This window comes from Bombina bombina, chromosome 5 (genome assembly GCF_027579735.1).
Source record: "Bombina bombina isolate aBomBom1 chromosome 5, aBomBom1.pri, whole genome shotgun sequence".
In the NCBI taxonomy this organism is placed as follows: Eukaryota; Metazoa; Chordata; class Amphibia; order Anura; family Bombinatoridae; genus Bombina; species Bombina bombina.
The window spans coordinates 757,208,749-757,235,547 of NC_069503.1; the positions used below are offsets into that span (position 1 = coordinate 757,208,749).

At 35.3% G+C, this 26,799-nt stretch overlaps 1 protein-coding gene across 9 annotated transcripts in view; it reads right to left on the bottom strand.

Annotated features, from left to right (window-relative positions):
* NFATC1 (nuclear factor of activated T cells 1) overlaps nucleotides 1-26,799 on the bottom strand; it is a 351,303-nt gene that overhangs the window by 304,578 nt on the left and 19,926 nt on the right. For all 9 annotated transcript variants that reach the window (XM_053714840.1, XM_053714839.1, XM_053714836.1 and 6 more), the window contains exon 2: nucleotides 21,663-22,761. In XM_053714840.1, the coding sequence (XP_053570815.1) occupies nucleotides 21,663-22,761 (1,099 nt within the window). The remainder of the gene's footprint in view (nucleotides 1-21,662; nucleotides 22,762-26,799) is intronic.

Consider the following 26,799-nt stretch of genomic DNA (forward strand, 5'->3'; position numbering starts at 1 on the left):
TAAAATTAAACTGTTATGAATAAGTGCTGCAGTATGGACTAATCAAATTAAACTGCAAGTGCTTTTGTAATACAATCTTTTAACAACCTTCATGGTAGCTTTTTGAAAATGTGTGATGACTTACATTTAAATTATTGATTTGTATACATATATACAAAAAATGTCTGGTGTAAGGATAGCATTTCATTTTTTTTATTATTATTATTAATAAATTATTACTTTCTATAAGAGCTGCTTCTTAAAGTTTGATTTATTTGGGGAATACTGATGTCGTTCAAATAATTATTAAAGAAACAAATCTCTAAAATGAACTTACATTTAATTTAAATTTTATATTTTTTCTTTTATGAAAAAATTAGAACATACAATTCAAGCAACTTTGCAATTTACTTTCATTATTAAATGTGCCTCATTATCTTTTAATACTTTCTTGAAGGAGCAGCAATGCACTACTGTGAGATAGCTGAACACAGGGAGTGAGCCAATAACAAAAAGTATATAAGTACAGCCACCGATAAGCAGTTAAATTCCAGTAGTGCACTGTTGCCTCTGAGCCTACCTGCATATGCTTTTCAACAAAGGATACCAAATAAGGAAGCAAATTAGATAATAGAAGTAAATTGGACAGTTGTTTACAATTGCATGCTCTATCTGAATCATGAAAGTTTAATTTTTATTTTACTGTCCTTTAAACATTTCATTACCAGCACAGATAGCCTTGTTAACTCTTAGTCTATTATTGCCTATAAAATCATTACTGCTCAAATATGGCATACCCTTCCAACAAGAAATAGAAAAGGTACGTTTGGTCTCATGTAACGTTCACACTTTATGCTTGTTTTCTGCATAACAGAAGTGTAAAGGAGAGTTCAGTTCCTGCCTAAAATGTCATCACTTGTATTATGCACTTATTTGCTCATGCACAACATAGTAAACATAAATGAGACAGGACAACCCCTGGGATCTGGCACTGATTGGTTGACTCAGCCTTTTCTTTACATTAGCTCTCATAATGTTTAAATGTGTAATTTACATTCATCCGTGTCATTTGCTTTGTACCATTAAATGACAAACATAAAGCAACTGTAGAAGTGTACACAATCTGGCCAACAGATTACAGAAATGTATATGCTACTATTTCTAAACAGTAATAAAGGCATTTCTGACAAGTGGCATTTATGTGGAGCCACCAATCACCAGCTAATTCTAAGTAGTGCATTGCTCCTCCTGTGCATACATAGATATGCTTTTCAACAAAGGATACCAGGGGAACAAAGCAAATTCCATAATATAAATAAACTGGAAAGTTGCTTAAAATCGCATGCTCTATCTGAATTGTCTTTCATGTTCCCTCCATAGCCAGAGCTGCCCATATGAATATCCCATTGCAATGTAATATGACCCTAGGGAAGTTTCCCTAAGGGTGATGGGGGAACCAGACGTAGACTACCCGCCTAATATGCTTAGAGGAATATGGCTGCACCTCACTGACGAGGCCCAAAGAAGGCGTTACCATGTTTCTTGTTCAGAGGAAAATTGCCTGGTATTTTGGGGTTGGACTGACCTTGTTAGGAGGGATCAGAATGATATACTTCAGGAAATTTCTTCTCTGTGAAAAACATAATTGGGCTAAAAGACATCTGAAAAGTTTTTCTCTACTCAAACTCGGCATTAGGCAGTACATACCACTACACACACACACACAAATATATATATATATATATATATATATATATATATATATATATATATATATATATATATATTGTTTCTACCAAAAAAATAAGTTTTGCTAAAATAAAAGTGAAGCTTACAGTTAGTGCATCACTTTCCTTTAAGCAATAATCCTGAATCAGAGAAATTACCTGTCTGTAAATGTACCCATATCAGGCTCCTGTTGACTTTATATTTATTACTTCTTTGAAGTGGTATTTAAAATTTTAGGAAGTGTTAAAAACGTTCAAGTAGCCAATTTTAACAGATTGGAGACAAGCTGTTGAATCAGTTTATTCAACTTATTTGAATGTGGTGTGCATGTCCAAACAGTAGCAGCTGAATTTTGGTGAAAAACCTAGGAAGTGGTGAATTCGTAATCGTCTGAGAGATAATCCAGTTACTGTATAAAGAGCGTGTACATTTTTTTAATGTTTAGACTCCAATTTTTAAGATAAAATATGTTTTTGGAAAAAATTTAACTGCTTTGAATTTGCATTGTCAAACTTAATGCCTAAAATATATACATTTATACTTTCAGAAGAGCAACTCAGTAATACATTGGATCAAGTTGTGACTAGCTATATCTAATATACTTAAACTGAGAACTTTAAGTTTTTATGATGTGTGTGCAAGCTCAAGCTCAAAAAGGATATTTCTGCAAAACTATTTTCAATAGCTTACTTGTAATATTTATAAAAAGAAATGTCCATTTAATAAAAGTTGGAGATATATGGACAACTTGCATATGCTTATAATTATACACAGCACTAAGTATAGAGGGTCTTAAACTAAAAGTTATAACACAAACCCCAGTGCATACAGTGAGCCTTATATACTGGAAAGCAAAGTAAGGCAACTATTTTCTCTCTTGGAACTGTGGCTCCAAGTCTCTAAAAGGGCCACACTGTACTTGTAATCATGTATTGGTTCCACAGCAAAAGGGGGCATATCCACTGTCTGTGTGTGGAGTGGATTAAGAGGTAAAACAGGGAATGGGAAATAAGCACAGAATTTTATGGGGAAAATAATGGGCTTGTATTTTTGGTGGGAATCATATACCATTATTTCTCATTCTAAAGGAAAGAATGGGGCTGTAGTGCAAGTCTTTAAAGGCCACATTAAAACCTCTGGCTGTCAGTGACCTTTCATTAGCATAACGTTTTCAAAAATTATGTAACCTTTTGGGACATTGCTCATCACACTAGTGCATCGCACACACGGTTAAGCAATTAACATTAGAGGGAGACATGAAGGCACAACAGTGGCTGTTCATTATTAAGAGTGCTTCTTGACCTCACATGGAAAAAGAATTAGAAGCAATTCTGGAGATGACTCAATAAGAACTGTTACAATTGCCATTATGCTTGAGATACATGTTATTTCAATAAATGAAGAAGTATAAAGCTAGAGCAGTCACATTGTACTTGCTTACTAAACTCAAGATGATAGTATCATCTGCCTATCACTACCCAGATGTAATAGCAGTGGAAACACTGGGGTAGATTGTCTAACAACCTCTCCAACGTTGGCAATCAATTCAGTCTCTAAATGCTATTTAATTTATGGAGCATATTCACTAAATAACGGAATAGTGAACAAGATGTGAAATGAAAGAACTGGAGACACGTAAGAAGCTTGAGAGGTAGTTAACTTGCCATGGTGCTCAAGTCAATCATGTATATGAAAGACAAACAGTTAAACATGTTAAATATTGTTTATATTTAGCTGTTTAAACGTATAGTCAAACTAACATGAAGCGCTTGATTAAATATGTTCAACTGTGTTCTATGGCTCCATTGCTTACCATCTGATAAGGAAAAGTCAGCACAGGAACATCCATTTAAAAAAGTGAAACAATATAAATATTTTGTACTATTGCCTTTTAGATTAAACCAAGGAAATGTTTAATTGCAAGTTGCAGAACACCCCAATGCACTTATGTGCTGCTACAAATAATGATGTTGGGGAGTCAATCAGTAGCAGGCATATCTACAGGCAAAACTTTATAGATACTTAAATCAATAATCAAAGCAAACTATGACACAATTCTAGAAGCTAATGCTATGGCTTCCCGACTCCCAAGATCTGCCAAGCCCTACATTGAAGTTATTTTTCAACTTGTTGCTTCTAAAATAGGGAATTTTAAAACATATTACAGTATTTCGGCTAGATTACAAGTTTTGCGTTATAAGTGAAAAAGCCTCATAACTAAGCTTTTTCACTACCGCTGGTATTACGAGTCTTGCAGGTATAGCTGTCCCGCACACTTTTTTGGCCGTAACGCAACGTAACTACCGCACCTTTCAAAAAGTCCTTTTTCAATGGGACTTCCATAGCACCGGTATTACGAGTTTGCCTGTCCGGCCAAAAAGTGAGCGGTACAGCCAATACCGCCAAGATTCGTACCGTAAACTGAAAGTCAGTAGTTATGAGTTTTACGCTTCAAAGTCGTAACATAAAACTCATAACTAAAGTGCTAAAAAGTAGACTAAAACCCATAAACTACCTATTAACCCCTAAACCGAGACCCTCCCGCATCACAAACACTAAAATAAAATTATTAACCCCGAATCTGCCACTCATGACATCGCCGCCACTATAATAAACATATTAACCCCTAAACCGCCGTACTCCCGCATCGCAAACACTAGTTAAATATTATTAACCCCTAATATGCTGTCCCTAACATCGCCGCAACCTACATTACTGTTGTTAACCCCTAATCTGCTGCCCCCAAAATCGCTGCCACTATACTAAAGTTATTAACCCCTAAACCTAACCCTAAGTCTAACCCTAACCCCCACTAACTTTAACATAATTAAAATAAATCTAAATAAAAATTACAATTAATACCTAAATAATTCCTATTTAAAACTAAATACTTACCTGTAAAATAAACCCTAAGCTAGCTACAATATAACTAATAGCTACATTGTAGCTATCTTAGGTTTTATTTTTATTTCACAGCTAAGTTTGTATTTATTTTAACTAGGTAGACTAGTTAGTAAATAGTTATTAACTATTTACTAACTACCTAGTTAAAATAAATACAAAGTTACCTGTAAAATAAAACCTAACCTAAGTTACACTAAAACCTAACCTTACACTAAAATTAAATAAATTACATTAATTAAATACAATTAACTAAATTACAAAAAAAAAATAAACACAAAATTACACAAAATAAAAAAGAAATCATCAAATATTTAAACTAATTACACCTAATCTAATAGCCCTATCAAAATAAAAAAAGCCCCCCAAAATAAAAAACCCTAGAATAAACTAAACTGCCAATAGCCCTTAAAAGGGCCTTTTGCGGGGCAGATTAGGGGTTAATAAGTGTAATGTAGGTGTCGGCGATGTCGGGGGCGGAAGATTAGGGGTGTTTAGACTCGGGTTTATGTTAGGGTGTTAGGTGTAAACATACATTTTCTTTCGCCATAGGAATCAATGGGGCTGCATTACGGAGCTTTATGCTCCTTTATTGCAGGTGTTAGGCTTTTTTTTTAGCCGGCTCTCCCCATTGATGTCTATGGGGAAATCGTACACGAGCACGTAAAACCAGCTCAGATCAGTGCTGGTATTTGAGTGCGGTATAGAGCTCAATTTTTCTCAACGCTGACATATTGCCTGCTAACGCCGGGTTTTTTCAAACCTGTTATAGCAGCGCTATAGGAAGGTGAGTGGTGGAAAAAACTTGCAAGTTAGCACCGAGCCGCTCATAACGCAAAACTCGTAATCTAGCCATTTGTTTTTTTTTTAAACAAACAGAAAAAAAACATGACTTTTTTGTTTGCACTTCTATTATGGTGCCATATCAGCTAATTGAGAATTGTCCTTATCAACCACTGAATAAGAGATATTTATCCTTTCCTACAATAATATTTTAGCATTTTTAATTAGTGCTAATTACACATATGATACAATTATTTAAAATTATTTAAAATCTCTTCTATCACTAACATTGGACAACATTGGTAGCTTGAATCTGTTGATTGGACAGCAAAAATACACATATCCTAATGAGATTGAAAAAGTTATATAGAGATATAATGTTGGCTCAACGAACAGTAAATAATCATTTGTTCTGGGGTTTTCCCCAGTATAACACCATTGTTATTACTCAGTCTTTAACTAAAATGTGGTCGTTATATGAATATTACAGAGTATTTAATCATCTATGGCAATAATCGTTGGAAATAACATATATTCTCAGTTTGTCATGTTTCTATGATTATTTAACGAAAAAAAGGACTATTTACAAAAGCTTTTGTCAGTGTTTACTTTATGTTAGACAAGCTCAGTACCAAATAAATCAGTAAGCTTACTAGTTAGATACCTAGGTGCATATTTATCCCAGCCAAGCCTGCTTTGTGTGTTACTTAGCGTAACTTTACAGTTCAGTTATATGAGGCACCTTCATGTTATTAAAAAAAGTACATCAGTGTACTCACCATTCCAAAAACTCCTCCCTCTTAGGTCGGCTGTGAGGCTGATACCACAAAAAATATTTTCTAAAGACCATTTTTATAAGTTAACAACATTCATATTAGAAAAAAATATCAACTTAGTTTTATATTAAGTCCTTTTGGAAAAAGTGTGTCAAATACATACATCAACCTGGTTTCTTTCTGCAGCAGGACCCATGCTCGATCTATCTCAGTTCAATAATGACAAGGTATACTTGAAGATGAACTCTGTTCGCACTGGTTTATTTAAACAACAAGTAGATGAGTGCCTAGACTTGGCACATGATAATCATTGGATTGATGACAAGCTGTGGTCATATTTGTTGGTCGCGATATTCTAACTTTGTCATTTTTCCCGTGTCAGGTTAGTGTGTGAGCGAAAACTTTTTACTTTCAACTTTTAATACACATGGTTCCCAACGTGCACAAAAAGACTAATTTGAGCAAAGTTAGCATGCGAGCAATAAAAAGTGCTCCACTCGTAAACTAGCCCAGTATCGGCTGTGGATTCCTCAAAGCTACCAATTCCTACCTATTTAGATGGTAGATTGCAACCTCTGTTTCACAATATTCATTCCTTTATGTTGATTTCGGCATCTGTTATCACTCTTTAAATTTAGGTCATGAATATGAAAGATGATGATAATTTGCTTGTGACACTTGTTATCACTAGCTTATAAATCAGCATTCCTCTTGAAGAAGGCAAGGCTCATGTGTCTACACAACAGCTTCACATCACTATGAGGGGCCACCTGCAGAGTTTTGCTGGAACTGCTTGATCTACTGTATGTCTGACGTTAAAATACTTCCATTTTGAAAAGTCTTTCTTTCTACAGTCAAGGGCACAGCAATGAGGTTAAAAGTGGCCATCATATGCCAATCTATTTATGGAAGAATATGAGGAAAGGAGGATACAATGTTTCAAACATAAAACTCTACCTGAAATATACAGGTGATTGCTCATAGTGTAGCAAGGTACTGAGGTGGAACTGAATCTGTGAGTTGAAGAACTTAATCAGGTCCACCCTAAACTATTATTTAAAGTGAATTATAATAGGAATATGATCTGAAGATCATTAAACAAGAACCTGGTTTGATAAAAAAAAAAGACTTTATAGAAAGTCCACTGATAAGAATTCTATTTTAGAAACTTCTAGTTGTCATTCGCATAGAGCATGTGCCCAAATGAATGATATGGAGTTCAATTTTGAGGCTAGGGGTTATCTGTGTTCTTTCTTACAAACAGAGATGGAAAAGGCTATTGAGAAATGTGGGAATAGATGTGGAAATAGATCTGCAGTGATGTTTTTTTACTACAAATTACTCAGCAGACAAGAATGAGTTTTCCAATATGCTGATTAAGAATTGGGACATTTTGTAAAGTGATCTAGCCATTCCTTTTGATAATATGGAGTTACCTATGGTAAGCTATCGTAAGAGGAGGTCTCTGAAGGATATTTTGCAAATGACAGATCCAAAACACTGCTATGAGTAGAGAATTTGACACGTGAGGTGCTGGAAATGTATTTATTTGTGGAATGGTGAATACACTTGTACTGTTTAATTATTGAGGTTTACAGCAAGTGCCTTCTTGGATTGATAGTTTGATACACACTGTGACAGAGCTAAGGGGATTGAGATACTTAATTCTGTTTTGAAGGCGCATGTGCAAGGATTTATTTAGTTCTTTTGTTTATATTAAAACTGTATGCCTGCAAATTGTCTGTGAATAAACAGGCCAATGCTTTTACATCTAATCCAGTGTGTTTGGAGTGTTTCTCTGATGTGAAGACTGTGTTTTAAAGCCCAAAATACCCAAGGGGAGGGGTACTTTTGTCGTATTTGGTGGAGAATACGGGCACAAAAAACAGTAATTTGTTTTTGCTGCAAAAAATATCAGGCCAGTAAAATCTTCAGAGGATTCTCTCTTTTGTCTTTCCCCCCCTAAGTGGCCCCCCAAGAATATGGCTATGGGCAAGTTTTAACACAGTGTCCCGATAAGACTGTGGAATGAACAATTGCGTTGTAACCTCTGCTCCTTTCTTTTCAACATGATACAGTAAATCATTATCCACCTCAAAATAAGGTTAAGTTAGAGGCTTGTCTGGATTAACCTGAAAACCATTTCTTAGTAAAATATTATCTCTTATGGAGGAAATTCAGATTGGTGACTGATCATGCTCCACTTACACGGTTGAGGGAAAACAAAGATAAAAATAGTAGAGATACCCATTGGTTCCTAAATTTGCAACCATGTAATTGTTCTATTGAACACAGAGCAGGAAGTAAATATGGATATGCTGATAGTCTTTCCAGAATCCACTCACTTGTTGCTAAGGTTGCTCATCCCAGTGGGTCACAGCTGGGGGGGGGGGTGACAGAGCTAAGGAGATCTTCGCTATGGTTGAGGATCAAATCTATCAACTTTGTGTATGTTATGGTTGGGTTACATTTTTATAAAACTGTTGAACAAGGTTACAACAGGAAGGTACTATAACAAATGTAGTCATGCAACCTAACCAGTTCTATGTCTAAACTACCTCTAATAACCTCAAACATGCAGCTTCTGAAATCTAAGATTTTCCTACACAAAACAATATCCCAGAATGTTAACCTCTTAAGGACACAGCTTCAGTTTGCTTAATGGTTTCATGGCGGAATAATTCCATCATCGGTCATTAATTGGTTAAATGTCATTACTAATAAATGTGGTAAAGAAATAAATTCAAGAAAATGAATTCAATGACCCCTTCTTATGACATAGTATTAAAAGGTTATATATTACCTCTATAAAGGCACAAAGCTTTTTAATGGCACATTCTCAATATATAAAAACAACTTTTTAAGGATGGTAATGAGATTTAAAGAAGACCATGAGAAAAGGAGACACTCGTATAGAGAAAGAGCAATCAAGCTGTTAAACTGTAAGCTTGTGCCGGAATTTATTGGGCCCAGTGAGTCACTCTACATGCCATTTAAAATGCTAAAAATTAGTCAGAGTTCAACTGCTATATCAAAATGCTCCCTACACAAAGTATCATATGATTGAGATTTAACTGGAGTGCTCTGTTCTAAAACCCCCAGCATCAGACAACCTTCCAGAACCTAGATGAGAAAAAAAGATGTTCTCACAAACGTCGTAAACACCAGGGTTTCATTTACTGACGTGAATGTAATTTTTGACTATATTGTCCCTTTAAATTATGTCCAATTACGTAAATGTTTCTTGATGATTATAGGAAAATCCACATAAAGATTTATGCAAAAATGAAAACCAAACAAAAAGTCTATAACTAGGGTTCCAACTGATTTAAATGAAGACCACACTAGCATTTTGTTTCACTTGCAGGAGCAGCAATGGATTGCATCCAAATGCATCCCTATAACGTCACACCACTATTAAAGACAGCTTTAGGTAAACTAATATTACCATGGTTTAGACACAAACATTATAAAATATGGAAAAGTAAGTAGTCAGCTAAAATACATTGAATAGCTTAATCTTGTACCCAGGGCCTTGGATTACCCAGGTCTATAGATTCTGGCCAAACCAAAAAGGATGAAGTCATAAGAAACCTCTTTATAGATTGTGAACCATTTCCTATATGATTATGTCTCTTGGCTAAAACCTATGCTTCCTCCTTTCTACGTTCAGCTTAAAAACAAAATTATCAGTTCTGACAAAAATATAAAACACACGGAGAGGGATAATATATATATATTATTTTTTTTTTAACAACAAAATCTAAAGGGACATGAAGTCCCAAATTTGTATTTCATGATTTAAACAGAACATATAATTAAAAAGTTTTCAAATTTACATCTTTATTTGCTTTGTTCTTGTGGTATTCTTTGTTGAAGAGATACCTAGATAGGTAGGGCGCACATGTCTGTAGCACTGCATGACAAGGAAAAGTACTCCCATCTAAAGGTCCTGCAAATGTATAACATTCCTGCAAAATTGCTGCCATTTAGTGCTGCAGACGCATGCACATTTCTGAGCTTACCTCCATGCTTTTCATCAAAGAATACAATGAGAAATAAGAAAATTTGATAGTAGAAGTCAATTGCAAAGTTTTTTTAAACGTGCATGATGTATCTGAATCATGAAAGAAAATGTTACGTTTTTATGTCCCTTTAAATATATAAAAGGGACATTAAAGTTCATTGAAATATAATATTACCTGATGTCAGTATGCATTGTTTTTACGCAGTTAACAAAATTGATTTGGGTGTCAAACTCATCATCACGCACTAGACAATGTAAAGATATACAGTAAGAAATGAAGCTTGCTAGCTAATCAGTGCGGCATTATTCTGTATCTCTGAAGCTAAATAGGTTATTTGAGTTTTTTTACCCAGACCAGAGCTCTCTGGTATAAAGATGGCACAGGTTCAAGTCCCAAGCTGTGTCTGCTTCAAAGTAAAGCCAAATCATTTTCAAAAGTCAGCCTTCCTTTAACATATACTGTATATATATTATCGGTGAATTACAAAATTAAATGTGACTTTAAATATAGGAAGCCAGCTAATGTCCCATATTCACAGCAAAAATGGAAAGAGATCTGTTTCCATGACGCAGTTTTTGACCCTGATGACGTCCCTCATTTGTTAACTTTTTTTGCAAACATTTGTGTTGATGGACTCTCACTGTGGAAGGAAGTTTGTTTAAAGAATCTGATTAGAAAAATAATCTAAATTTCATTTCACAAATGGCCTTCAACCTCCCAGGGCAAACGCTGCTGAGGTCAGGTGGAAACATATTGACTGTGAGCAGGAAACACATTGTGCCCAAAACGGTGGAGACACTGAGACCAAAAACCTTTATAAAGCTCATTCCAATGCAACTTGGTGCTGCAACATTTTTCCTAGAAACCAAAATATGTTAATTAACTTTAAGGGATATAAAAGTACAAAAAAATGCTCTACTATGTGAGAGCTTTTTATTATTGCACTATTATGTATATATATCTGTGTATTTAACCTCTGCAAAGGAATAAACACATAGCCCAAGTCTGCAGAGCAGCAGTGCACCACAGGGAGATAGATGAACACATCTGGTGAACCAATGACAAGAGATAAATTTGCGTAGCCACCAATCACCAGCTAGCTCACAGTAATAAAGGATATGTACATATTCTTATTCAACTAAGGATTCAGAGAAAACAAAGTAAATGTTAAAACAGAAGTGAATTTAAAAGTGTCTTAAAATTACATGCTCTTACTAAGTGTTTCTCAACAGTGGTACCCCCAACAGGCCAGGTCTTCATTATATCTGAACCAGTGCACAGGTGAAATAATCAGCTAATGGGTGACAGCAGGTTAGTAACCATGGTTACTGATCAGCTGATTACTTCACCTGTGAACAGGTTCAGCTATAAGGAAAACCTGGCCTGTTGGGGGAACTTGAGGACCGCGGTTGAGAAACACTGCTGTAACTGAATAATACAAGTTACATTTTGACTTTTCTATCCCTTTAAGAATCCTACACAGGCTTCATCAGATCTGTGAATTGATATAAAATATTTTAAGCAGACAGCAAGTGCTATTGGAGTTTGTATAGGAAGATTTGACTGACTTTATAGTTTATCATTTTTGTAACTGAAATCTTTTAAATTTCTTATTTTTATTCTATTTTGAAAATTGCATTTATTTTAAGATAACATTTTGCAAGTGCTTGTAAAGCTGATTATTACTATTATTATACATTATTTACAGTGCTCTGACGTCAACCTTTAAGACAATGTGACAGTATTTGAAGCTTGGGGGCCGATTTATCAACCCCCAAATGCAGTTGTTTCCGTGCAAGCCTTTAAGTTAGCCGGAAACAGGAGTTAAAAAGCAGCGGTCTTAAGACCTTAACTCGTCCACCACCTCTGAGGCGGCAGACAGCAATCTGCCGGATCGGATACGATCAGGTTGAATGACACCCCCTGCTAGCGGCCGATTGGCCGCGAATGTGCAGGGGGCGGCATTGCACAAGCATTTCACTAGTAATGCTTGTGCAATGATAAATGCTGACAGCGTATGCTGTCGGCATTTATCGATGTGCAGCGGACATTCTCCGTTACAGTGGTCCTGTCCATCCGCACATTGTTAAATCGGCCCCTTAATCTGTAGATTACAAAGTGGAATTAGTAAAATTTCACTATAATATGAAAAAAAAAACTGATTGTGCAAATTCTCCCTGTTTGTCTTTTACTTAAACAAATATTGAGTAAAATGTTAGAGAATATATATTAAATAAAAATGATCTCCCAATAATAGTCATATATAGGGTAAATAAAAAGAGTGAAGAATTAATTTGTAGATGTATAGTAGATTTATTTAAGTGAGAACATGTTGTGTGACATCACCAACTATGCAGATCAATGCCCATTACCAAGTCTATATTTGTAATCGGCCAAAACAGTTAAAGGAGGTACAGTAAGTAAAATTGAAAATGTAAGTTGTGACTTGTTAGAAGCATAATGATAAGAGATATAATAAGGATATATAAAGAAGCGCTCGGGCTTAAAACACTTTAGCCTCTCTCTGTTAACCCCCTTCCTGGTTAATGAGTATATAGATAAAAAAAATTGTGTATGAGAGAAGCGCTAATATAAGCTATAAGTGTTAAAAACTAGGAGACAGGATATCAAATTTTGCAATAAAGTTAATTGGATTGGATAAATATTGTATCAAATGATAAAATATTGAACAATAACACTATAAATAGAAACCTAACTTGATATATAAATATGGGACAATATATTCATACAATAAATATAGGACACTATAGTAAATACTATATCAATACATGCAATGATCTAAAAGGTCGAATATGGCTACAAAATTGATATATACAATAATCTAAAAGGTTGTTTGATAGAAATATCTCTAAAATAAGGCTACAAATTGAGACATAAAAATCGAAGTCTTACTTTATACAATAATCTAAATACTATATGTATGAATTGATATAGTATCTATATATTGTCCCATATTTATATATCAAGTTAGGTTTCTATTTATAGTGTTATTGTTCAATATTTTATCATTTGATACAATATTTATCCAATCCAATTAACTTTATTGCAAAATTTGATATCCTGTCTCCTAGTTTTTAACACTTATAGCTTATATTAGCGCTTCTCTCATACACAATTTTTTATCCATAATGATAAGAGAGTTGCATTATGGTTGATAGAGATTGCGGTTGTGTACAAAACACAGAGCATTTAGGAAATAAGATGATACGTTTCTCTAAACAGGTGACTATTTAGAGATATGAGAGGCTGTTAGTTAGCTGGAACATTCCAAAGGACAGATACAGCATGGGATAAATTATACAAGAGCAAGTAAGATGAGGATAATATGTCAGACGTAGAGGTTGGAGGTGAGATTTTATTGCTGCAGAAAATTCTGTAAATAAGGTTTAGAATTCTGTATTTGATTTTAGACGCTAGTGGAAATAGAGGCCACTTAGGAAAAAGCAACTTAAAGGGATATTCAATTATTTTGTGATTCAGACAGAGCATACCATTTTAAAAATATTTTTTAATTTACGTCTATTATCAAATTTGCTTCATCCCCATGATATTCTGTGTTTAATAGATACCTAGGTAGGCATCTGGAGCACTACATGGCAGGAAATAGTACTGCCATATAGTGCTCTTGCAAATGGATAACATTCTTGTAAAACCGCTGCCATATAGTTCTCCAGAAATAGGCCGGCTCCTAAGCTTACGTCCCTGGTTTTCAACAAAAGATACCAAGAGAACAAAGAAAATTTGATAATAGAAGTATATTAGAAAGTTGTTTAAAATCTCATGCTCTATCTGAGTCATGAAATAAAAATGTTGGGTTTCACAACCCATTAAATCATGATGGGTGGTACTGGAATCCATAAGTGACAATCAGTTTTTACAAATAAGGGGTGTATAAATTGAGAATAGTGCAGGTCCCAAGCCCCAAAAAGGCAAAGAGATTAAGTGAACACTAAAAATAAAAAGCTAAAATAGTGGCTAAAGAAACAGAACTCAAAAACATTATAGGCAGTGTCACATAGACCAATATTATATATAGGGTCGACAATTTTTTTTAAAATGTAGGAGCCAGTAAGAATATTTAGGAGCCAGACTCCTGGGTTTGTCGAGCCCTGTTATATAGAGCAATATTATTTATCAGTGTGCAGATTACTTGCTACATTGGTGCCAATGGTGTGTATTGAGAATGAAAATCACTGCACAATTATTTAACACTAGTAGGCGCTACTTTGTTGAATGGAGAGGTATAGTACCCCCTAGAATCACTACTATTGGAGCCATTATTGTTAGTGCACAAGTCATTTTGGTGCAATTTTAAAACAAAACATTCTCCTTTTGTATTAATTTGTTTTGTTTAATCTGTTTTAGGTATCTGTATTCTTTAACCAGGAAGCAATGCTATGGTGTACCTATACTCACATACTCAGCACTATGGAATTTGCTGGAAATTTATAAATAAACAACAATAATATTAAAATAATTTGATGTTGTTGATAAAACTGCCTAGTACAAAGTAATAACAAAGTTCTCTTAATAATTATTTATAGATCACTAAATCTCCTTTAACCTTTGAAAGCCCAGACTTAGGTTATCACAATGTGAGCCCTTCACTCTTTGTCATTACACCAAAAACGAAAATAGAGACTGCAGCCTACATATGATTCACTGGAGAGCTATGATAAGCAAATACTCACAAGGGAGACAATGAGACACAAGTGATCATTTCCTGACCTTCAATCCTGGGACTGAAAACTATAAGTGTATGTTTATATGATTCTTGTAATGACTTTCTTTTCATATTTATTTTGTGCAAGTTTAGTTTTCACATTTGCAGTGAAGCTTTCCTTTTAGGCATTGCAATGTTAAAGCAGAAGATTGCAGCTTTTATCATGGGAATGATGGAATTCCGACAACTGCGTTAATAAAATTGACAATTTATGTGTCTACTTTTCAAGAAATTACTCCATGAAACACACACAACCTTAATGCCAGTTAAAAAAAAACACGTTCTATTTACATAAATGGATAACTCAGCTCCATGCAAGCATAATGTACTGTTATTGGTATTTATTAGAAATTATACAACTGGAAATACTATATGAACTATATGTATACTTAATGGACTTTATTATTTATTTATATATGTATTTGCAGTCTCCTTTACTATTTAAAAAATTTAAAAAAATTGTAATCTCATGTGTTTTCATGATTATTTTCATGTAACAAGTCCCCCTTTTTATTAATTCATTTATTTATTTTGCATCTCTCAGAGGGTGATCTGCTAGTGTTTTTTTTTTTTTTGTCTTATTCAACACAAATGTAAAACTAAACTAATTTAAAGTGAAGGTAAACTTTAAATAATCAAAAGCCATAAATGTAATCTTTGCCATTAAAAAGTATATGTGTACTTTTTTTGTTTTTAATCCATCTGTAAAACGGTTATAGTAAGTCTTATTTTACAATGTTATGCTGGCCCACATGGATTAACTCTTTTTTTTTTATAACAATTCCAGTGAACATCCAATCAACATGTGTGTCAGTTGACAATCTTGAAGTTCAGCCCCTTTAAAGCCCATAGAAAGCCTATGTAGAGAGTGGATCACAGCCCAGCCAAAAGAGGAAATAAAGGGGGGGGCGGAGGAACAGACAACACCAATTAGGATTATAAACCTTTTTGTTATAAAATATATATATACACTTTATAAAAAATAATTATGTGATTTTACTTACAAACTAATATAAGTTTTATTGCAACATTTTTATAGTCTGAAATTTACCATCACTTTAACATTTATGTTTTTTTCAAATCAAGATACCAAGAGAACAAAGAAAAATTGATAACAGGAATAAATTAGAAAGATGCTTAAAATTGCATGCTGTATCTGAATCATGAAAGAAAAATCTGGGTTTACTATGTCTTTAACTGAAAAGCAAGTAATTTAAATTTGCTTCATTCTTTTGGTATCCTTTATTGGAGGAGCAGCAATGCATTACTGGGAGCTAGCTGAAAACATCCGTAAACCAATGACAAGAGGCATTTATGTTCAGCCACCAATAAGCAGCTAGCTCCCAGCTCCTGAGCCTACATAGGTATCCTTTTCTACAAAGGATACCAAGACAACAAAGCAAATTAGATAATAGAAGTAAATTTGAAAGTTGTTTAAAATGTTTTTGGGTTTCATGTCCCTTTAAAATGAAAATATATAAATATAATAAAAAGATAAAAAACAGTAATATGAATTTGAAAGAGAGTTCGAAACAATGGGGTAGATTTATCAACTGGTGGACAGACATGATCCGCTGTAGCGCATCATCTCTGCCCGACATTGATAAATGCTGACAGCATACGCTGTCAGCATTTATCATTGCACAAGCATTTTTGGCCCCTAGCAGGGGGTGTCAATCCGATCGGGGTGATTGCTGTCCGCCACGGATGAGTTATGCTTCTTAACTTAAGTTTAAGGCGGACCTGAAACTTTGGGGGTAGATTGCGGCATCCGCTGCTTGATAAATCTACCCCTATGTGTTGTAGTGGTTCACACCTTTTTCACTTCACTGTGTGCATGTGTCTGTGCGTGCATGTATGTGTGCATGTGTCTGTGCATGTATGCATGTATGTATGTGTGTGTGTATATGTGACTGTGCGTGCATGTATGTGTGCATGTGCCTGTGCATGTATGCATGTATGTATGTGTGTGTGTATATGTGTCTGTGTGTGCATGTATGTGTGTGTGTGTGTGCGCATGTTTGTTGTTAGATATATGTGTTTGTAAATGCCTGTGTGTTTACATGCATGCGTGTGTGTATGTACATGTGTCTGTGTGTGCATGTATGTGTGTGTACGCGCATGTTTGTTGTTAGAGATACTGTATGTGTTTGTGAGTGCCTGTGTGTTTACATGCATGTGTGTGTATGTGCGTGTGTGTGTGCTCATGTGACTGTGTGTGCATGTTTGTTGTTAGAGATATGTGTTTGTGAGTGTATGTGTGTTTACATGCATGTGTGTGTGCATGTGCGTGTGTGTGTATATGTGTCTGTGTGTGCATGTATGTGTGTGTGTTTGTGTGCGCATGTTTGTTGTTAGATATATGTGTTTGTAAATGCCTGTGTGTTTACATGCATGCGTGTGTGTGTGTGTATGTACATGTGTCTGTGCGTGCATGTATGTGTGTGTGTGCGCATGTTTGTTGTTAGAGATACTGTATGTGTTTGTGAGTGCCTGTGTGTTTACATGCATGTGTGTGTATGTGCGTCTGTGTGTGTGCATGTGACTGTGTGTGCATGTTTGTTGTTAGAGATATGTGTTTGTGAGTGTATGTGTGTTTTCATGCATGTGTGTGTGTAAGTGTGTGTGTGTGTGTGTGTGTGTGCATGTGACTGTGTGTGCATGTTTGTTGTTAGAGATATGTGTTTGTGAGTGTATGTGTGTTTACATGCATGCATGTGTGGGAATGTTTGTTTATGAATGTGTGTTTGTGAATGTGTGTGTGGTTGTATATGTATGTGTGTGTGTGTGTTGTGTTTGTGTGTCTGTTGGAAATATGCAATAAAACTATTTCTCACTTATACCCATATGCAGTGTCTTAAAATTCTTTGTTGAATGAGTCAGTGAGGCCCAGATGTGGAATGCCGGTCGATCAATTAGAGATATGTAAATATTTAACACTTTTGACTGCTAAAAATACCTACATACAACACTGCATATGATACTTCATCTGAACCAAGTAATCATATGGAGAAATCCTTCCACTTTTAATTTATATCAACGTACAAGAATTTTAAATGAATCTTAGTTCCATTTATTGTCACTGATTTAGATTTTTTTTTTCTTTAAGGGGTTGTTTGTATCATGCTATATACATAAAGGGAAGTGCAGCTGTAAGCCTGTACCTCTCTACTTCGAAGAGCCAGGGTATGTTCCTGGTACCTGGGTCAATGTTTAATTCCCTGTTTTAAAGACAAAAGGCTGTTTGAAGGCCCTTGTTATGTGGTTGTTGAGTTTGTATTTTTATTGAAGCACAACCTAAAAATAAAACTATTCTTTCTACAAAGGAGATGATGCAGCATTGTTAAGCCATTCAGTCATTTTCATGTTCCCTCAGGGCCCTTGAGAATTAAACACCATGGCATAGAATACAAGTGGAGTTTTAAAATATTATCTTTCACCAGCAGTCAACAGCATGTCTTTGTTTGTTCTGATATTACAAGTTCAAAATGATTTTTAATCTAGTGATAGTCTAGAGTGCGCTAACATCTGCATGTCGTATAGCATGGGTGCATTAAATCCCTCACATAATATACTTTTATAGGTGCGCACAGCAAAATTCATGTAAGAGATTGCTTGGGGACATTAGCTTAGTGCACTATTATTGTGCACTAAGCTAATGATGTGTAGTAGTGGAGTTCTTTATGTAGTTCTGTGCTTTACTTTTAATTTATTAAAAGTATAACACATAACTACATAAAGAGCTACATAGTTTACTTCTGGTCTTAAAAAGAGCTAAGTTTTACATCTGTATTTCTGGACTGTGCTTGAATGCAACACTTAAAGGAACAGTCAACTCAAAAATGTTATTGTTTAAAAAGATAGATAATCCCTTTATTACCCAGTCCCTAGTTTTGCACAGAAAACACTGTTATATTAATACACTTTCACCCATGTGATTACCTTGTATCCAAGCCTCTTCTGACAGCTCCCTGATCACATTACTTTTTATTTATTATCTATTGACTTGCATTTAAGCCAAATAGTGCTGTGTTGTGCACAACTCACAGGCATGAGAACAATGTTATCTATATGGCTTACATGAACTAGCACTCCTCTGTTGTGAAAAGCAAATAAAAAAGCATGTGATAGAAACAGGTAGAAATTTAGAGGTTTAAAAGTTATAAAGTATATTAATATAACAATGTTGGTTGTGCAAAGCTGGGGAATTGGTAGTAAAGGCGTGATCTATCTTTTTAAACAATAACAATTTTTGTGTTGAATGTCCCTTTAACGCAGCACTTAATTTGTGACCTTGAAATTACAAGGATGCAGGAATAACATTATTTGTCACCCCATACCTTGTAATTCCATCTTGATTTTAAAAAAATATGAGCATTGGGAACAATTCACAAAGGTCCCTTAGCTCTTAATGTGTCTCTTCCGGCTGAAACTATCATTTGATGCACCTGAACAGAAGTAACCTATGGAAGGGCCTCATTAGGAATGATCAAACCCTAGAGAATTAGTCACACATTTCCTTCGAGACCTTTGAAATGTCACCATTGAGTTGTACCAATAAGCAACTTATTATGATGTGCAACACTTCTGCTGTTGTTGCAGTAAGTAAAGTAATACAACTTCATTTCTTAATTCTTTAAGATCTATAGTAGGGCTCAACAAAATGATATCAAGCCTAGGAACCTGCCAAAAAAAGTACAAGCTAGCTGGGGTTTTAATATTTAGCAATATGTAGAATATATCTAGAGCTATAGGGGCCCATTTATCAAGCTCCGGACTGAGCTTGTGGGCCCGTGTTTCTGGCGAGTCTTCAGACAGGAATCGCCGGAAATCAACCCGATCGAGTATGATCGGGTTGATTGACACCTCCCTGCTGGCGGCCCATTGGCCGTGAGTCAGCAGGGGGAGGCGTTGCACCAGCAGCTCTTGTGAGCTGCTGGTGCAATGTTAAATGCAGAGAGCGTATTGCATTCAGCGAGGTCTTGCGGACCTGATCCGTACTGTCGGATCAGGTCCGCAAGACCTTTAATAAATAGGCCCCATAGGATCCACTCTGCCTCTATCTCCTTATTGTTGATCTAGTACATTTTCCACATTCTTTAAAGAATCTAGATTTTTCAAACTGTTGTATTCTGCAAAACATTTGTAAATAATAATATAAATTATCCTTATAAGATGCTATTTAGTGATGTTTATATGGGAAATTAGATAAACTTAGGCCTTATTCATCCAGATTCTAGTTTTGAATTTTATTTTTTTAATAGCTAAGACTTCTAACATAGGCCCAGATTACAAGTGAAGCGTAAAAAGTGTTAAGTAAAATGTTAGTGCTCGAGCAAAAGCATACGGCTCCCTATACTCTGTAAGACGGATAGCGTTGCTGCACTAAATCTTAATATATATATTAATAAAAGTATTTAAACATGATATAAAGGGATATGGTATATGACAAGGTGATGGACTTGGAAGGGCTCAGAAGTGTATATATATATATATATATATATATAGATAGATAGATAGATAGATAGATAGATAGATAGATAGATAAACACACACACATATATATATATATTTACATTTTTATATATATATATATATACATACATACACACACACACACACATATATATATATATATATATATATATATATATATATATATATATATATATATATATATATATACAAATTCCAAAAATAGTAGCGCACTCGCCGGGTCTTAAACAGGTAATAACATTTATTTAAACAACGTGACGTTTCGGGGTGGTTAGCCCCGTCCTCAGACCATAGGTAATGGTCTGAGGACGGGGCTAACCACCCCGAAACGTCACGTTGTTTAAATAAATTTTATTACCTGTTTAAGACCCGGCGAGTGCGCTCCTATTTTTGGAATTTGTATGCTATTTGATTGAATGCACCCCGGGCAGCATTACATTTAAATGTGTGCGCAGTGCCCTATGGACATTGAATATATATATATATATATATATATATATATATATCACTGTTTTGGCAAATGCACTCACCAATCCAAATGTTAAGAACCGGGGTGCTGTGTAAAGTACAGTAGTATAACCAATTTCACTCCATTCCACCAGAATAGAACACTGCACTCACTGGATTTTGTAATAGTAAAACATCACTTTTATTCTAGTATAATGTTAAAACAGCATTATCTCAAACGTTTCGGTACCTCCTGGCACCTTGTTCACTGGGACATCAAGTGCAAGACAAAGCGTACTGGGACATCAAGTGCAAGACAAAGTGCAAGACAAAGCGTACGCTTTGTCTTGCACTTGATGTCCCAGTGAACAAGGTGCCAGGAGGTACCGAAACGTTTGAGATAATACTGTTTTAACATTATACTAGAATAAAAGTGATGTTTTACTATTACAAAATCCAGTAAGTGCAGTGTTCTATTCTGGTGGAAAGGAGTGAAATTGGTTTTTTATATATATATCTTTAAGCTCTTCCCAGTCTAATACCTTGTCATATACCGCTTTTCTTTAAAATACTGTTTAAACATTTTTATTAATAATAAGCACATTGACTACCAGGGTAGCACACCCTGTCCTATCAATAGCTTTCCACTTGTTATATAGGCTATAGTTTCCTTCAGACTACTGGTTTAATATTTTTCTCAATGCAGGAATAAAAAAACATACTTATTATGAAGAAAAAAATTTAAAGAGATATAGTGTAGATATTATGCCATAAACCTACCTTAGATACGATGTAGGAGAAATATTCTTTGGTTTGGCCCACTGGTAAGGATGCTGTGGAACTGATAAATATTGATCACAGAAATTTCCTTTCCTAATGTGATGAAATCCTGAATAATCTTCAGGTGACAAATCAACAGCAGGTGACATTGTGCCATGGTCATCACAAATTGGCTCTGTTTTAAGAGACATCGTTGGAGTGTGGTCTATTGCTGTTTTTCTAGACTTTATTGGAATGCCATCATTCATGTCTATAGGGTCAGTGCTGAGAGCATTAATTGCTGCAACTATAGCAGAACTGGTATACTGGTGAGTATTTCCCAACCACGTATCATCAGTCACACTTACTCGTGGAGAATTATGAGGAGATGGAGTTGGTGAGTGATGTGGAGAGTAGGATGTCTGTCTACCATTAAGGCTGTATTTTCTTTTGTTGCATGGAGAAGAAGGGCGTGAGTTTGGAGCAGTTAGCCAATTTTCCTCTGAAATACTTGTCCTGGGAGAGGTGGATGGAGAATGTCTAGGGGAGCCCATTAATGTACAGGCAACCATACTTCTCTGGTAAACTTCTTCAGTATCAGTGGTTTTTGGAGATACACATGGTGACTGCCAGGGGGATGTCTGGGGGGAAGTATATGGATAAGAATAATTAGATTCAAAAGACGAAGCTTCAGAATTACAGCTTCTGGAAGACAAACTGCTTGCTGGACTTAGACAAGATGGATCTCGGTAACCTTCAACATTTGGCAAGTTCAGAGTTGCAGTAGAATGTGCTCTTTTAGTGTTTGGAATGGCTTCCTCGATGTCTGTTTCTTGGAAAAACTGATTATTGTTAGAATGTATCCCTAGACATGAAGTAATCTCTATTCTTGGGCTTTCTAGGGTGGGAACTCCATTGGGTCTTATATTTGGAGACAGGTAGTAACCAGATGCCTCATTGTCAACATTCCCTCCATATCCAGAGGGATGATGTGTTGATGGAATAATGGAAATGACTGGATTTGATGGTTGAAGACCATGACATGTGGCTGATAATGCAGAATTCATCACACCAAGTGAGAGATTGGCACTTAAATTGGAAGATGCATAGTTATAGTGCTCTGAAAAAAAGGATGACAAAAGATGCCCATATTAACGTAAAAATGACTTTATTGTAACCCAAAGGATAAATAATGTATAATATGGTTATGTAATGATCTATTTTGATACATAAAGTAAAAATAATACACTGATAGCACAAGCTCACTGTTTAGCTATTAAGATATAAAAGGTATTATCACATAGCACAATAATTGGCATTGTGAGGAAATGCATGTGGGGTTAACCAGCTATTTTTAATTTATTTATGTTTTATTTATATGAACTTGATATGTTTTATTTTTAATTGAATAACAAAACACACAACCTATACCAAACCTATTCCAAACACACAACCTATACCAAACAATAGAACATAAACATTTTTATCTCTGGCTACTAATACTTTATTTTTCTATATTCTTTGTAGCTATATGCATACCCCATTTTATTAATCTTATACAAAGTTGTCTGGTTTTCCCCTAGTTTAGCTGTCTACTAAATTTCATATAATATTTTCAATGCCTATATTAAGCCCACGGGGCCATTATACACACTGTCCAGATGGACCAATCAGGAAGCAACAGCGGACTTTAATTAGAGCAGAAGACAATCTTTGTATAGACTTTGAAAAGTCAATAAAGTATAGAAATGTTGCCAAGGGTATGATGTCAGTATTGGCAGAGAAGTTTCCTCAAAGTTCCTTCTACTAATGTGTTCATGAAACTAAATCTACACAGTGGGGACAAGAGTATGCAGGAAAAAAATACTAAAGCTACTGACAAAATTAAAGAAAATGTTATTAAGAAAAAGGTAACTATATCTATTTTCTTGATTATGTCTGGTGGTGTAAAACATCAGATAATGAATAAAATTCTGGGTATATCATACAACACAAAACACATTCAGCACAATTAAATTATAACAATTTCAGACAACAATAAGTGCAGAAACCTCTAATTAAGTAACATCTAAAATGATCACATGATTTCTAACTTTAAGAAACAAATAAGTCTGTTAGGAAACTATTTAATATATGCCCAGTAGCAGGTGCTGTATAATATAAAGCAAATCAAATAGTGAAATCTGAATCATGAACGTTTGACTGTCCCTTTAAACTTGCATGATTCAGATAGATTATGTAATTTAAAGACACTTCTAAATTCACTTCTATTTTCAAATGGGCTTTATTCTCTTGGTATCCCTTGTTGAAAAAAGAATATGCACATATCCTACACTAATGAGAGCTGCTGCTAATTGGTGCCTGCACAAGTTTTTCTCTTGTGATTGGCTAATTAGATATGTTCAGCTAGCTGCCAATGTTCCTTCAGCAAAGGTTCTTTAAGTACATAAATAGCAAAAAATCTAAGAAGGATAATATAGGTACATTAAAATGCATGGAGGGTAGCATGCTAAATAATGACAGGGAGAACCAGTTTTTTTTCTTCAGTATACACAAGAGAGGAACCATTGGATGATACTTTGGAACAAAATAGAACATGCCAGTCCATACCATTAACTGGGTTATGTTTAGAGGATATCAGGAAAAAACTGGATAATATTAAGGTAAATAAAACTCCAGGCCCAGGTGGAATACACCCAAGGGTGTTAAGGGACCTTAGCACTGTTATAGACAAACCTCTACTCTTAATTTTTCAAGACTCATTATCCTCAGACATGGTACCCCAGGATTGGCATAAAGCTGATGTGGTGCCACTCTTCAAAAAGGGAAGCAGGGATGATCCAGGAAGCTATAGACCAGTTAGTCTGACATCAATAGTGGGGAAGATATTTGAAGGGATTATAAGGGATTATATTGATGAGCATATTCGTGTAAACAAGATTATGAGTTCTAATCAGCATGGTTTTAGGAGAAATAGATCATGTCAAACTAATCTAATTAGATTATACGAGGAAGTAAGTAAAAATATAGGGGAATCAGTTGATGTGATATACTTAGATTTTGCAAAGGCATTTGATACAGTGCCACATGAGAGATTAATGCACAAAATTAAGGGACTGGGAATAGCTGAAAATGTTAGCTCATGGATAAATAACTGGATAAAAGATAGGGAGTAACGAGTAGTAGTAAATGGATCATACTCAGATTGGACAAAGGTAATCAGTGGAGTCCCCCAGGGATCAGTTCTGGGCCCCGTTCTTTTTAATATTTTTATAAATGACTTGGAGCAAGGATTAAGTTCATTAGGTCAGAGCAGGATGAACTTTCATTACAAAGGGATCTGCAAAAATTAGAAGTATGGGCAAGTAAATGGAAAATTAGATTTAATACAGAAAAATGCAAGGTTCTACATTTTGGAAGTAAAAATAAGCAGGCAACGTATTTTTTAAATGGGACAAGACTTAGCCAAACAGAGGAGGAAAGGGATTTGGGAGTAGTAATAGATAACAAGCTAAAAATGGGTGCACAATGCAGGGCAGCGGCTTCAAAGGCTAATAAGATACTAGCATGTATTAAAAGAGGCATTGATTCAAGGGGGGAAAGCATAATTCTGTCACTATATAAAGCCCTGGTAAAACCTCACCTTGAGTATGGAGTGCAGTTCTGGGGACCGATCGCAAAAAAAGATATTGCAGAACTAGAAAAAGTTCAGAGAAGGGCCACAAAGCTAATAAGGGGATTGGAGAAATTAACCTATGAGGAGAGGCTAGCCAAACTGAGTCTGTTTTCTTTAGAAAAAAGGCGCTTGAGAGGTGACATGATTACTTTATATAAATATATTCAAGGCCCATATTCAGAGATGGCAGAAGCTCTGTTTATTCCTAGAAAATTGTTTCTGACAAGAGGTCACAATTTAAGGTTGGAGGAAAGGAGATTTAATCTCCTGCAACGGAAACGTTTTTTCACTGTAAGAGCAATAAAATTGTGGAACTCATTACCAAAGGAGGTAGTGAATGCCAATACCCTAGATACATTTAAAATAGTCTGGATACATTTCTGTATATAAACAAAATTCATGGATATGATTGCTAGTATTAAATCAGTCACCTTTCAGTGTGGTTATTTAAGCTTAACTGGAGCTTTTTGTAAGTATTTTAGATTTGTATAGGTTGAACTCGATGGACTTCGGTCTTTTTTCAACCTTATCTACTATGTAATTATGTAAAGGATAAAAAGAGAATGAAGCAATTTTTATAATAAAAGTAAAATAGAAAGATAATTAAAATTGTATATTAACGGTAATATTATGCCCAGATTGACTCCTCCAAATAAAGCAAGTGGTAGGTGGCTGTTGAAAAATTATGCAATGAAAAAAGATGTTTTGTTTTTAACATTTACACTTGGTATGTTATTCTTTAGCAACAAAACAGAAATGTATTATAATTACAAGGTGTTTATTGTCACTTTAAAAGCTGTTTAAATTTGAATGTTTATAGGATTAAAAGGGAAATTCCCACAATTCTATTGGTAGAGAAGAAGTCTTATATCTGCCTGATAAGGAAACATTGCTTTATTATTCTTGACAGACACTCTTCAAACCCTGCACCACCCCCTCATCTGCATTCAGTGCTCAAGACCTTGCTGACTATTTTTTCAATAAAACACTTGTCATATGAAGAAACATCCCAACACAAACCTGCAATCTCCAAACTTCACTCCCAGTCACCCCCTCTGCCAGTCTCTGCACCCTCCTCCCAACCACTGAGAGCGAAGTGGCTTACCTTTTGTCTTCCTCTCACCTCACTACCTGCCCACTTGACCCTATTCCTTCACATCTAATTCCCCCTCTGTCTCCCACCCTCACTCCGGCTCTTAGTCACATATTCAACCTATCCCTTTCTACCGGCTCATTCCATGCCACCTTCAAACATGCAAAGGTCACCCCCATCCTCAAAAAAACCCTCCCTTGACCCTAACTCCCCTGCAAACTACCGCCCCATATCACTGCTCCTGCTAGCTTCAAAATTACTTGAAAAACTAGTTTTCAATCGCCTAACCCAATTCCTGTCCTCCAACTCATTGCTCAACCCCCTGCAATCTGGCTTTCGTCCCCAACACTCAACTGAGACTGCCCTCACCAAGGTTACTAACGATTTCC